The 13,653-nt window shown below is 50.0% G+C and overlaps 1 protein-coding gene across 3 annotated transcripts in view; it reads right to left on the minus strand.

The window, feature by feature from the left end:
- The window catches only part of OPCML (opioid binding protein/cell adhesion molecule like), a 571,617-nt gene extending 560,760 nt beyond the window's left edge, over positions 1-10,857 (minus strand). For all 3 annotated transcript variants that reach the window (XM_062198476.1, XM_062198475.1, XM_062198474.1), the window contains exon 1: positions 10,691-10,857. In XM_062198476.1, coding sequence (XP_062054460.1) covers positions 10,691-10,857 — 167 coding nt within the window. The remainder of the gene's footprint in view (positions 1-10,690) is intronic.
- Between the last annotated feature and the right edge of the window lie 2,796 nt (positions 10,858-13,653).

Genomic DNA, 13,653 nt, shown 5'->3' on the forward strand with positions numbered 1-13,653 from the left:
TGGGAGCTGGGCTGATCCGAAGCCAGGAGCCAGAAGCCACGAGTTTCTTTCAGGTGCAGGGGCCCAAACACTTGGGCCATCTTCTACTGCTTTCCCAGGCCACAGCAGAGAGCTGGAAGAGGAGCAGCTGGGACTCGAACCAGTGCCCGTATGAGATGGCAGCACTGCAGGCGGCAGCTTTACCCGCTACACCACAGTGCCAGTCCATAAGTAAGCATTTAATGTGGGGGCATTTTGTGTGGATCAAGTCTGCTTCCTCCCTTCCTGCTTCTTCCTCTCCCTCTTTCCCTTCCCCTTCCTGATCTGGGGGCTTTAAATTCTGCCAAAATACTCACCATAACATGGAATTTTGGAGAGAAGAAGCCAGAATTGATGCAACTTTATAATCTCCACACTGTCTAGAATAGTGTTTGGCATCCAATATGTACTCAACAAACACTGTGCATTGAAATTGTGAATTCAGTAAAACATTTTTAATAGGTACAGTTTATCGTGAGCTTGCCACCATGTCAGACTTTAATCTAAGCTTTTTTCCAACTTGAGGCCCTTTACTCCCTCCCAATAACCTGGTGTAGTGGCTATAGAGTTCCTTTTATTTTTTTTTTTCTTTTAATCAGAAAATTGAGGCTTAGAGAAATTGAGTCATTTGTCCAGCCACATACAGCCATTAAGTACCGGAGTTGGGATTTGAAATGAGCTTTTTTGACTGCGAATCTGGTGTTCTTAACCTCTTGGTAGAGGTTACACTTTATCTTACATTTCACTAAGCCTCCACTGCCTTGCCAGTTGCAACAGAGAACACATAATCAATGGTGTTCTATGGATGGCTGCCACCACACAGGTACAGCAGATGCTTGCTGGGGCACCACGGCGAGAGCTTATTACAGAAGTGGTTGCATTTCACATGGCCACAGACATGGGCCCATGAATCTCCTCATCACAAGATACCCTCTCGCTGTGATGAGCTCAAAGCCCCTCCAGCTTGTAGATGCACTCCAGCATGCACCCCCACCTATTATGTGACCCAGGGGGACAAGGGAGAAATGGGCACGTCTCCCTTACAACCATTCACAATGTCTGCCAATGGCTTTAAAGAAGATTGTGAAATTCACAAATACTGCAATTATAAGAAGCAGAAGAGAGGACAAGTTAAATACCAACTATCTAGGGAGAGATCATTATCTCAACTAGGATTTGAATGCCAGAAACTCTGGGTGTTATTTCAGTCACTCCCCAATTACTTAAAAAAATGAGTGAGAATATCTCCATTAGAAAAAATATATATGCAAGACTGTCTGTGTGCCCATGTGTTTCTGTGGGGCTGTGTGAAATAGGGCGTGAAGCCAGAAAGAGACAAAGGAGAAGCACTCATGTTTCCCAAAACTAGAGCCCCCACTGTGCACGAGTTGTTCAGTGGAACACTGGGGACCCGGAGGTGAATGGAGAATGCTGATGGATTTACAAAAGGTGTGGGAGAAGCAAAGGACAGGCAGTGGGACGAGGAGGATCTTTAGGAATGACAACAAAGACCCAGAGAGTACAGATGTTGAGTACTCTATCCCCCGCCTCTTTCCCAGGGTGGCCCCATGGCTGGTCACTCCCTGACAACACAGCCACTTGTAATAAAACCCCTACTGATTCAATTCTACCTGCACAAAAAGGGCGGCTCCACCTTTTATCCCCTGTGAACATTCCCAAGCAGCCTGCAAGAAGCCCTGTGTCATGATGGCATACATGGGCGATCAAAGCAGACAGTATCTGCTCTAGCAAGCCATGCAACAGAATAAACTGCTTCACTGCCGAGGAGCGGGGCAGATGGCAGGAAACGTGACGTCCAGACCGCATACGTTGGCTGGATGCGAGGTGGCCTCCCAAATGAACATGTGAGCAGGCAGGCCAGCAGGGAGGGCTGCAAAGACCCTGTACCACTAGGCTGCAAGAACGGGGTCAAGGGCAGGACTAGTGGCCTAGAGAGCTGTCCTGGCAGGACAAGGCCCATCACCCATGACCTGGGGTAGATTTAATGAGGATTAGCAAGATGTGGACAAAGACTCAATGACAAGAAGGGAATTTACAGCTGTGGGGCGAGTGGAAAGTGAGGGTCAGAAAGAGCTGAAGCCTGACAGCAGGAAGTTGACCTATCAGTTGCTCTTGGGTCAGCTACTGGACACCAGGGTATGTGTGGTCTCCCACCCCAGATAGTCATGGAAGAGCCATTATTCCAAGGCACTTCTGGAAAATGGAATTGCAAGATATTTTGGTGCAAAAATTTTTGAGGGGCAGGCATTTGGCACAGTGGTTAAGTCAGCACCTTAGCTGCCCACATGCCCTATTAGAGTGCCTGGGTTTGAGTTCAACCTTCACTTCCAATCCAGCTTCCTGTTAGCATACACCCTGGGAGCAAATGATGCCCAAGTACTTGGGTCCCTGACATGCACGTGGGGGCCTCAGATGGAATTCCAAGCACCTGGCTTCAGTTAAGTCTGGCCCTGGCTGCTGCAGGCATTTGGGGAGTAAACCAGCAGATGGAATTTCTCCTCTCTCCTCTCTCTCTGCTCTTTTTTTGAGATAAAACTAATAGTAAATAAAAAATTTTCTATTTAAATTTGAGAACCATGCAAATGAAGGGACTTCAAAAGACTTACAGCACATGAATATCATGAAGAAACTATGCCACCAGAAACAGTGGGACAACAGTGATTTTTCTTTTCTTAAATTAAGCTTTTGAGAGACAGACAGAACTCTCCCATCATTCCCCAAATGCTCATAACGACCAACACCAGGGCAGGCTGAAGTTGGAGCTGGGAGCTCAATGTAGGTCTCCAATGCAGGGGGCATTCAGCCATCAGGGGCTGCCTCCCAGGGTCTACATTAACAGGAAGCTGGAATCCAAGCAGAGATGGGCCTTGAACCCAGGCACTCTGATACAGGATGTGGGCATCACAAGGGGGAATCTTAGCAGCTGGGGTAAGTGCCCACCCCAGCACGGCGATTTGTATCTCACTGCTTTCTTTCTTTTGTCTTTTCTGTACCTTTGAATGTTCAGTAATTCTGCTTCAGGTTTTCTTTCTGTTTCTCATGTACACATTTTCCCCTCTTCTTCATTCCTTTATTTCTCTTCCCTCAACCCTTGGCTGACTGCTCTGGAAAAGCTGCCCCATACCCTTGCTTTTCACGTGTCTGTCCATTTCTCTCTTGTGTTTCCTTTATCTATCTTCTTCCCTCCTTTGTCAACATTTGTGAAAATATTCCCCCATAACCAGAATAGTGAAAAATGTACACAGGAACAAAGAAAAACCAAAGCTATGCATTGTAAAATTAAATTTGGCTAAATAGGAACAATAATACAAACTCCAAAACTTCAGAAACGTCTTTGAGAAAATGTGTCTTTGCTATCTTCTTCTAATTATGCCTACTTTTCCTCAGCATTGGTATTCGCAATAAATGGAAAATTGTCACATTTGTTTTTTTTCCCTCTTTTGTGTAATTACTTCTACAACGATGTTGTTTTTTTTTTTAATTTTTCTTCATCACTAGCATATAACATTTTGGGTAATTGTGAGTTAAATTATCTTTTGTGGATTAGCCAGAAAACTTAACAACCACTTATCACGTTCTTTGTTCTTTTTTATGCAATGGAAACTTGGTTAATCGAGACACCATAAATCTTCAGACCCACTGAAAATGTTTAATATTCCAAACCAACTTTAAAAAATTTTATTGATCAGCACTTTTATGGGAAGCCAAGTCAGGTCCTCAGCATCTCTTTGATTTAAGCAAAATACATCATCTCCAGGGAAGAGGAGGCCAAAGTGGGTCATGTGACTTTCTCTAGGGCATGAATCAAGTGGCAAGGTGAGTAAGAAGACTGGCTATTTCACAGCCTCCCTGGCTTACACTGGCACGTAACCACAAAGACCAGGAAAAAGGGTTACAGACTGTCACACATGGTAGGGTTTACACAAGTCAATTCTCTTTATTCTACACTTTGAGATCACTCACTCCCTCACAGTTCTCACTGGTATGTTCTTGCCAATCAAGGACCTGCTTACTCTTAGTTTGCAGGTCTTTCAAGGTACTGCAGGTACCGGAGGAAGTCACATAACAGGAGAGCACAACACTGAGAACAGGTGCAAGGCAAGAACTCGAATGCCTCTGGACAGTACCATGGCTGTCGTGATGTGTAGCCTTCACTGCAGGCATCACCCCAAGCCCCAGAAAGGAGATGAGAGCTGACTTGAGTGTGAACAAGATGAGTTGAGCACCAGAAAGCAAAGACAGCAGACAGCAATGGCCCTTCACGAAAATGCAGGTCTCCTGACCTCTTGACCAATATACAGTCACGGACAAGAAACAGTGTTTTTGGAATTTTTCTGCCTGTAGCACAGGGAAATTTCCCGGGTTCTCTATCTCTGGGAGCAAAGAGTGTGCTGCAAAATTGAGAAGAAGCAGAAATGTCTTCTAGGAGGAAATTTAGACTCGAACACATAATACCATGTGACCAAAGGCAATTGGCATAACTTTTCTAAATTTCCGTCTCCTGAGCCATTAATTGGGATGGTGGCATTCTGAAAATAATAGGACATGACAAGTAACTGTTCAGCTTCTGACACACAACAAATCATGGATAACGGAGGCAGGGCTGTTTGTTTCAAAGGACGCCTCATCCCCTGGGACCCTCGCACACGTTGTGAATAGGCCAGTGGTATTATTATGTAGGAACAGTGACATGAAACTCAGACACTGCCTTTCTCTGACCTCCTGTACCAGAAGTATGACACACAGGTCTAGGCAGGGAAAGCACTGGACAGACAAGATGTCAACAGCTGCAATTTTCACACCTTGAAAAAAACTGAAACCAGTACTTAAAAGCCACCGAGTAGGTGTAGCTTACAGGGAGATGGGCGGGGAATGAGAATGGACAGGGAGAAAAGAATGGAGCCTCTCCCCACAACTACTCCCTGCACACTGCAGCTCCAGTCAACTACACCCAGCATCAGCAAGTGCACCTGCCATCCTGTGGAGCAAACAACAAACAATCCTGAAATAATCTAGTGTGGTCTTGTCCGTGTTTAAAAAAAAAAAAAAAAAAGAAAAAGAAAAAAAAAAAGAGGTTAGCACTTGGCTCCTAACTTACTAGGCAATGCAGATTTCTGCCAGCCCTGAAGATTTTTTGGACTGTAATTCCCTCTCCTCATCTGGTAACTGAGAAGATTGCTTCCCGTTAATAATAAGTAATTTTAAAAGCCCTCCCCTGGGAAGGTCAAACGACACCTACTTGACTCTTTCTCTCTGCTGCATCCCACTGCCAGGTCCCATCCGATCCACAACGCACCGCAGCCCCCTCACAGCCAGCCTTACGGTAAGCACAGTAGGCAGGCCAAGGGCAGAGCCCTTTTACAGAATGCTGCAAGGAGGGAAATGAGAAAGAACTGACTCAACGGAGCCCAAGGGTCAAATTTGCTAAAAATGGCCAACTAATTAGCCAAAGGGCTTTGGTAAGAGCTGCTGAGCGTCCCAGAGCAGTGCAGGAAGCCATGGAGCATATATCTTTAATGCTTTAAAACATCTCCGCGACTGGCTTTGGGGTGTGGCCCTGCGCTGTGTTTACAGGGGGAGGTGGGCACATTCCCACCAATCAGGAATGCTAGAGAGCATCAGAATCAAGCCAGCCTTACCCTTCCAGGTCTGGTTAACCCTGCAGCCTTGACCCAATCCAAGACATCTCAACTCATTTGGCAAAATCCCTGAGTAGCTGTCTGTTCGTCCTGCCTCCTCATCCCATATGCCTCTGCCTCCACGTCACGGCTAGGCTCTGCAGAGCCAGCCTCCCTTCGAAACAGGACACTCCACTGCTGCTGCACCGACTCCTCCTAACTCTGCCACCTCCCTTGTTGTCTGCCCCAGGGACAGTGAAGACTCACAGAACTTCCCATCAGAGGCTACCCTCGGGCAAGTGATTTGAACGGAATCCAAAACTCCCGCAGGACTCTGAGCTCTCAACCATCGCTGTGCCTGAATATCCCAGGATTGCATTTTGAAGAGGATGAAACCGTTCCGATGTAAGCCCTTCACTAGGTGCAGGTTTAGAGACCGAAGAGATTCTGTCCCTTGAGATGGATAAAGGTAGCCGATCAACACCTTCCCACTGTGTCTGCACTCAACACATGAGCTCCAGGATCCCACTTGTCCACACACAACCACACTTAGAGAATTTAAGAGCTTGGGTCCGAGCAAGAATTATGAGAACTTGGGTGAGAGGAATTCTTGACCACAAAGAGAAAGCAAGAAGCTGAGCGGCCTGGGAACAGAATGAAATCATTTCAAAGGGGTGTGGGTGGCTGGAGGGTAGAAGGGCAGTGGGTGAAGTAGATGAGACTGGAAAAGACTGCAAGAAATGCCAGCTGTTACTGAGGAGTTCCATGGAGTACGAGGAACAACTTGCACACGTATGTTGGTTTATAGCTACCAGATCTGCACCAGATACTTCATCTCACCTGACACCACAGACTGGGTGGACAGCATACACAACTGCACTGACCTGCTCAAGGTCAGAGTCAGGGAGACTGCAGAATAAGAACTGAATCCAGGTACCCAAGGCCTGAGCCAGTGCTTTCCCACGTGGCCCTGAGGCACAGGCACAGGAGGAGGAGACTGATCAGGGGGAGGGAGAAGGGCACGCTGACACCAGGCTCACTCAGAGACTCCAGGGCAGACACCGCCCTTCAGCAAAGCTTCTCAACTCTGGCTTCACTTTAGCAACATTGCAAGGGAAGTTTCAAATGCCCACATCCATCCAGAGTTTCTGCCTTCATCCACCTGGGAGACAGGCAGCCCAGGGACCTCCATGTGCAGACGAGGTGAGCACCACTACTTCCGCTAGAAGTTCCCTGTGGACCTGAACCTGCTGGAGTGTATCTTGATGTCTTCATCTTCCCAGACCAAAGGCAAAGCTTTTGCCCTGCCACAGTCCTTACTCAGTGTAGGCAGTTTCAACATGGAGATGCATGTTTTGGACAACCTGAGGGCTACTCTGGGTTTCCTAATTTGCATGAGAAGCAAAGCTGCTGAAGGAGGGTGCAAAAATGCAGAAAACACCCAAACAACAGGACACAGTCCTTGGGCAGTGCAAGTTGCTTTCCCAGAATCCACTGTTGAGATTTCGCCATGGCAGGTGTTAAAGCTCAGATACTTGGTTCTGAATGGGTTAGCACAGAACATGGAATTAAAATGCAAGGATATTTTAGAAAAGTAACATTTAGCATAATTCTAAATCAGCAAGGCTGGATCAGCATGACTGGTTATCCTGCTTTTGAAAAAATAACAACCCATCAACAAAAAAACCCAGCAAGTACAGTCAGCCCCCACATGGCAATGTTTCAGTTGTGCTATGGTGGGCCCATGAGATTGCACTGGTGACATGGTGGTTGTCTAAGTCTGTGTAAGTACCCTCTGTGATGGTCACACAAGGACAAGCTCACTGTGCAATGCACAGCTGTGTTGGAGGAGCTTTTCCTGTGGGGTAGAACAGTCACAGCAACAACCCCTACCTTCCGCATCCCCTCAAAATGCACATGTATGCAGATGATGGGGACACAGAGAGGAGTTGGAGGAGACTGGGACCTGGGAAAGCCCAGCTGGTGCTCACCCCTGTGGCTGGGCTGGCTTAATGACACCTGCTGACCACACCGAGGGCCAAACGCCGCCTTCCTGACACAGGTATTCATTGCGACACAGGACTTCTGGATTCTTGTCATATCTAATCTGACGGAAAGACACAGAACATTTTCAGCTCCACCGCAGATAATTGTAATGAAATGATTCTGGCCAAGAGGGCCCATTTGTAATAATGAATTCAAATCAGATTCATAGGAGCTATAATTCAACCATAGTGAATAGAACCTTCATTTTCTATATCATCTCTCTTCCAAGAAGGCAAAATAACTCAATATTCAAATAATTATTTTTACTTTTCAAGTAGCACTGTGAAGTAGTTAGGAGGAAGATAATATTGCCTCACTTATGTAAAAATGAGTTTCATCCATGTTCAAAACTTCAGTGTCATCTAGGGCGCACCCCTTGGGAATGTCACTCAGTGCAATCAAAGAACTGTCACAACAAAACTGAAATCCCAAAGGAAGGAAACCATTCTCCTCTAAGCTGTGCAACACCTCCCTGGAGACAGTGAAGGTGGACCTAGCCTCTTGATACCTCTGCCTTTCCTGCTAGGTCCTTGGCCTCCTTATTTGACATCATGCAAGATTTGCAGACAGACTTGAGGTGGCTGGATCCAGGACAGTCACATTAGCTATGGCTATCTGTGGCTGAGTATCAGTCACTTCTATTCTGAACTTTGGATGTATTTGGAGCACTGAGTTCCCAATGAACATCATTAAGGAGGCCAAAACTGATACATAACACTTAGGAGTTAGACTGTTGTAAGACAGAAACACAGCACCACACCAAACCTGGCCTTGCAGACACTGGAAACATGGGATTTCCCTCAGAGTGATGACAAACAAGGTTTTCACTACAATGGGTACACAACCTTTAGCCAGTGAAGCAAGCAAGTGTGCAAACAATGGGAGAGAGATAATTTATGGGAGTTGTTTAAATGTTCTTTTAAGAAACACTTTGATGGTAGTAAAATCAAAACCTGAAAGAATTAAGGAATAATAAGAATCAAGTGATGGAGGGAAGAAAGGAAGAAGAAAATGAATAAGGGACAAGAGTTTATACGATGGGGGCATTAAATAAAAATGGAGAAAATAATAAAAGAGACCTCACTTGGTAAAAGAAAGAGGAAGGATGAAGAGATTGGAATGTGAACCACACACTGAATTTCTCTATTCATGGGGTGACAGTACACAGGAGAGACAAAATCAACACAAGATGTGTGGTTACTTTAAAAAACTACAGCATGGGAACAGGTAATAGATAATAGTTATAGCAGAAAATGTAAGTTAATTGTTTCCCCATGAAGCACAAAAACCAACCATTCAGCTTTTCCTCTTTATTCCCATGCCCATTACCAGCCCAGCTGCTAAACATTAGAACGGATCATGAAAACAGGCCAGCAGCTAATAAAAAATGGTAGATCAAAGCTGGCCCTCTGCTGGTGGAATTGTCTTGTTGCAGCCCAGAAGTCAGGAACTAAGTTTCTGGTCTAATGTTGAAGGCGCAGGAAAAGGGAAGCGGAGTTTGGGACGCTCAGCCCTGAGATTCTACTCGATCCGCCCCAGTGAGAGATCAGAAGACCAAGAAAGGTGTGACAGCATCCGCAGCCCTCCACGCTAACATTTGCTTGTTCTTGGTTAACACACAGTGTAGCCATGTGTCTCCCCTGACTGAGCAGATTAGTCTACTTCAAATGGGCATCCCACCCATTCCTCAGGGAGTGGGCTCCCGAGCCTTGTCTAAGGAGTAAAGCAGCCGGAGGCAGGCTGGGGCCAGGTGCACTTGACCCTCAAGCAGGCTAGGAGGGGTGGCTCAGTCCTTTCTTCTCTCCTCCTTGGGCCTCTGAGCATCACTAGACAGGGCTCCAGGACCTGTTCTCCAGTGTCAAGGAAGTCTCATTCAAAGTGGCAAGAATGCCAACAGCACTTGAGCTTTGGAAAGTGATACTAGTGTCCCGTGGTCTTTGGCTGCTTCCCGGAGGGCTGTCTAGGGAGGGAGAATTTCACCAGGACACACTGCGAGGAAAAGCCTCTGTCCCCCTGTCCTGGGCTGCTGAATCTGGGTCGGATTGTTTTATTTTCACCATAAGCATCAAAGTCATAGGCAGGGCAAATGCACTCACCCTGTGTACACTGCGAGACATAGTTAAGCTGGGACGTCCCTAAATCTGTCTCCTAGGACCAGAACTGCCTCATTAAAGGGATAAAAGATGAGATGTGCTGAGCTGGTGGAAAGTGGTGGCTGCATTTTTATTAAAGTCTCTGCTGCAGCAGGCCCAGTCCCCAAAGGTTCATATTCCAAGAATCTCCACCCCTCTGCCTGGAGCATGTAAGTGATTCTCTGTAACTCATTAAGGTAAAACAAAAAGCCCTCCTATTGTGCTTTGCACACAGGAGTGATGTCGTTGCATAAAAGCTACATGCTTCCTCCCCTTGGCTCCGGGCTGCAAACATCAAATTGCCATCGTAATCCAGAGGAGGGGCCCCAGGTGCTCCATCCAGGGTTGGCAAGAGTGGCTGGTACCTTCAGCAGAGTCATAACCGGGCAAGGCCTGGCACTGGCAATAGCAGAGTGTCGCATTCTAGGTAAGCCCTCCGAGAGGAGCTATCTGGACATCCTGAGAACCGTCCGACCTCACCACACACTCTCTGGCCAGGATCGCGGACTAACCACCAGGCACTTCAAGTCGAGTTCCCCCCAGGTCCTGAGCCTGGTGCCCACGCCCAAGTGAATCAAGCCATGCCATGGCCCCAGAGACGCACAGAGTCCCAGCACCGCCCTCGGTGTTCACTCAGATCCCGGACCGGGAAAGCTGGGGCAAATGACCGACCTGCCCAGCAGAGTGGGCATCAGCAGCGACCACACGCAAGAAGGCACCTCTTGGGCCCGCGAAAGGCCCTGTCACCTGCTCCACTCCCCCACGCAGCCTCCTGCTTGCTCTCTCCCTCGCCCCTTCCCCTGGTCACCACTTCCTGGGGACTCGGTCCCCCGCCGAAGAGCCGCAGCTCCCTACCTGAGGGTGGCGCTCTCCCCCTGCCGGACCGTCACGTTGTCCATAGCTTTGGGGAAGGTGGCATCTCCACTGCGCACCGGCACTCCTGTGGGTACAAGGAACAGCAGCCTGAGAGACACGACCACGAGGCACTTCCAGGGCAGGAACAGGTACCCACAGACCCCCATCCTCGACAGCCACAACTTCCCAGAACTCCGGCGGGCAGCGGCAGGGGTCCCAGTCCCGCGCCCCCGCACGCCAGCCGGCCTCGCAAGTGGTGCGGGGAGGAGGCAGGCGCGGGCTGGAGCGGGGGAGACGCCGAGCGAAGAGTCCGCGCTCCTCCGAGTCTAATAATTCTTCCTCAAATCCTGCCTCGGCTCTCCAGCCCAGCAGAACCAGATGCCCCCTCCAGCATCCAAAAGGCGCTTTCTCGACGCTCCCCTGGGGAGGAGGGAGGCGGCCGGGGAGGCAGAGGAGCAAGCACGGTGCGGGGATCAAGGTCACGGGGTGCGCGCTCTGCCGCGCTCTTCAAGATGCTACTTTAGGATTCGGTTGGGCACGCTCTGCAGAGGTCTGGCAGCAAAAGTTTATAGCCCAGACAAGAAGGCAAGTGGCTCTGGCACGAAGGAGAAGCCGCTTCGAGAACTGTTTTATTAGCTCACACATATGTACAGGAATATTTATCGACCAGCACCCCCCCCAAGTCTCGAATCTGGAACCCGGAGGCGAGAAAAAGTTGCAGGCGGGGGACTCGCAGCCGGCGCAGCCCGCGGTCCTCCGGTCGCTTGGCTGGCGTTCTCCTGCCGCCGCGGGGCGACTCGCGCCAGCCCGCCGAGCGCCGCCGCCCGGCGCAGGCTCCCGGGCGCGCGGGGAGCTGGGCGGACGCGGCCCCCGCCTCCTCCGGGGACGCGGGGACGCGCGGACGCCACGCTCAGCGGCCGCCCCCGGCCCCCGCGCCGCCTTCCTCGCGGGAGCAGCCCCGACGCGCGCGGGCCCCGACCGCCGGGGTTGTCATGGCAGCAGCTCCATCCCTGACCGCCACTTTCTCCCGGAGCCGACTCGCAGCGCGCGGGCGGCGGGCGGCGTGGACGGCGCGCTCCTCCCGGCGGCGCCCACCCGGGCTGGGGCGGGGGGGGGGGGGGTCCCTGCTGATATGCACCCGGCTCCTCCAAGCCGAGGAAAGCTGCCCGCCCCTCTCAGTGGCTTGCCTTGACACAAGGGTGGGAGTGGGGAGGGGGTGAGCAAGGAGGCAGAAGGGGAGGGCACGGGGCGGGAGAGCGAGGTCTGGGGAAAGCAGCAAACTGAAAAGTGGCGCTGGCACCCTCCTTGCCCGGCTGCCGACGCAGAAGTTGCCAAACCCCGCCCAGGAGACAGGAGCTACGTTTCCCAGGCCAGGTGGCTGAACCAGGCCGCACTGTCCAGCGCTGTGCCCCGAGCTAGCTCTCTGCCTGGCTCAGGCTCCAGTCCTGAAGCAGAGCTCCCCAGGCCCCTGCAGAACGTGGAAGAAGCGTCCTGCCCTGATGACCCACCTTGGAAACACTCGTGGCTCACCACTAGGTGTCTGTGGGCTGGCGAGCCGGAATCTCCTCACTCGTCACACAACATACACAATAGCCCGCATCTTAACCCCGGCCTTATTGCCCGTGCATCTTGTGATCTTAAAAAGAAAGGGTTGGGGAAAACACATGCAAGTCCAAAAAGCATTAGGACCGATCTTCCTAAAATCCATCTATGACTTTATGACCACGAGAACAGCGCATTAACAGTGCGGGGTCGTAGAACTCTCCCACCACCCTCCCTTTCTTTGGGCTCAGATTCATTTGAACTGTTCTAAACCCAAAAGCTCCAGATTTCTTGGTCCTGGGCTGAAGCTTTTTTTTCCCGCTGCCCCGGGTAAAAGTCTCCCCTCACTGTATGCCCTCTTAGTCTACTTTAAGGGTTGCTACGTGCACCTGTTGGACTGTAGTCTTTCTCAGAGCATTTTGTTAAATGAGACTGGGTGCTGCACCATGGGCAAAATGAAATTTAATTCAAAACTAAGCTCTTATCACTTACACTTTAGTTGCTGAAGGATCAAAAGGTTTCTGCTCCCAGCTCTCAGGGACAGAGCAGAAATAAGCCCTGCCTCACCCCCCAATCCCCATAAAATGTTCTAAAATCTTACTTAGAGCATCTGGCCTCAGGAGAGAATGTGCACCGGGCCCAGTGCTGTGGCACAGCGGGTTAATGCCCTGGCCTGAAGTGCCAGCATCCTGTGTGGGTGCCGGTTAGAGACCCAGCTGCTCCACTTCTGATCCAACTCTCTGCTATGGCCTGGGAAAGCAGTGGAAGATGGCCCAAGTCCTTGGGCCTCTGCACCCATGTGGGAGACCTGGAAGAAGCTTCTGGCTCCTGGCTTCGGATTGACATAGCTCCGGCCATTGTGGTCAACTGGGGAGTGAACTCAGCGGATGGAAGACCTCTCTCTCTCTCTCTTTCTCTCTGCCTCTCCTTTCTCTCTGTAATTCTGACTTTCAAATAAATAAATAAATCTTTTTAAAAAAACAACAACGGCTGGCGCCATGGCTCAATATGCTAATCCTCTGCCTGTGGCGCTGGCACACCGGGTTCTAATCCCGGTCGGGGAGCTGGATTCTGTCCCGTTCGCTCCTCTTCCTGTCCAGCTCTCTGTTGTGGCCCAGGAGTGCAGTGGAGGATGGCCCAAGTCCTTGGGCCCTGCACCCCATGGGAGACCAGGAGAAGCACCTGGCTCCTGGCTTCGGATCAGTGAGATGCGCCAGCCGCAGCGGCCATTAGAGGGTGAACCAATGGAAAAGAAAGACCTTTCTCTCTGTCTCTCTCTCTCACTGTCCTCTCTGCCTGTCAAAAAAACAAAAACACAGCAACAACAAAAATGAGAATGCTCACCACTCACCATTTTGGAGACGGGGGGCAACACCCAGTAGAACATTTCCTAAAAGCAGAGATGTTACTGGCACTCATTC

Source organism: Lepus europaeus, chromosome 7, assembly GCF_033115175.1.
Source record: "Lepus europaeus isolate LE1 chromosome 7, mLepTim1.pri, whole genome shotgun sequence".
Taxonomy (NCBI): Eukaryota; Metazoa; Chordata; class Mammalia; order Lagomorpha; family Leporidae; genus Lepus; species Lepus europaeus.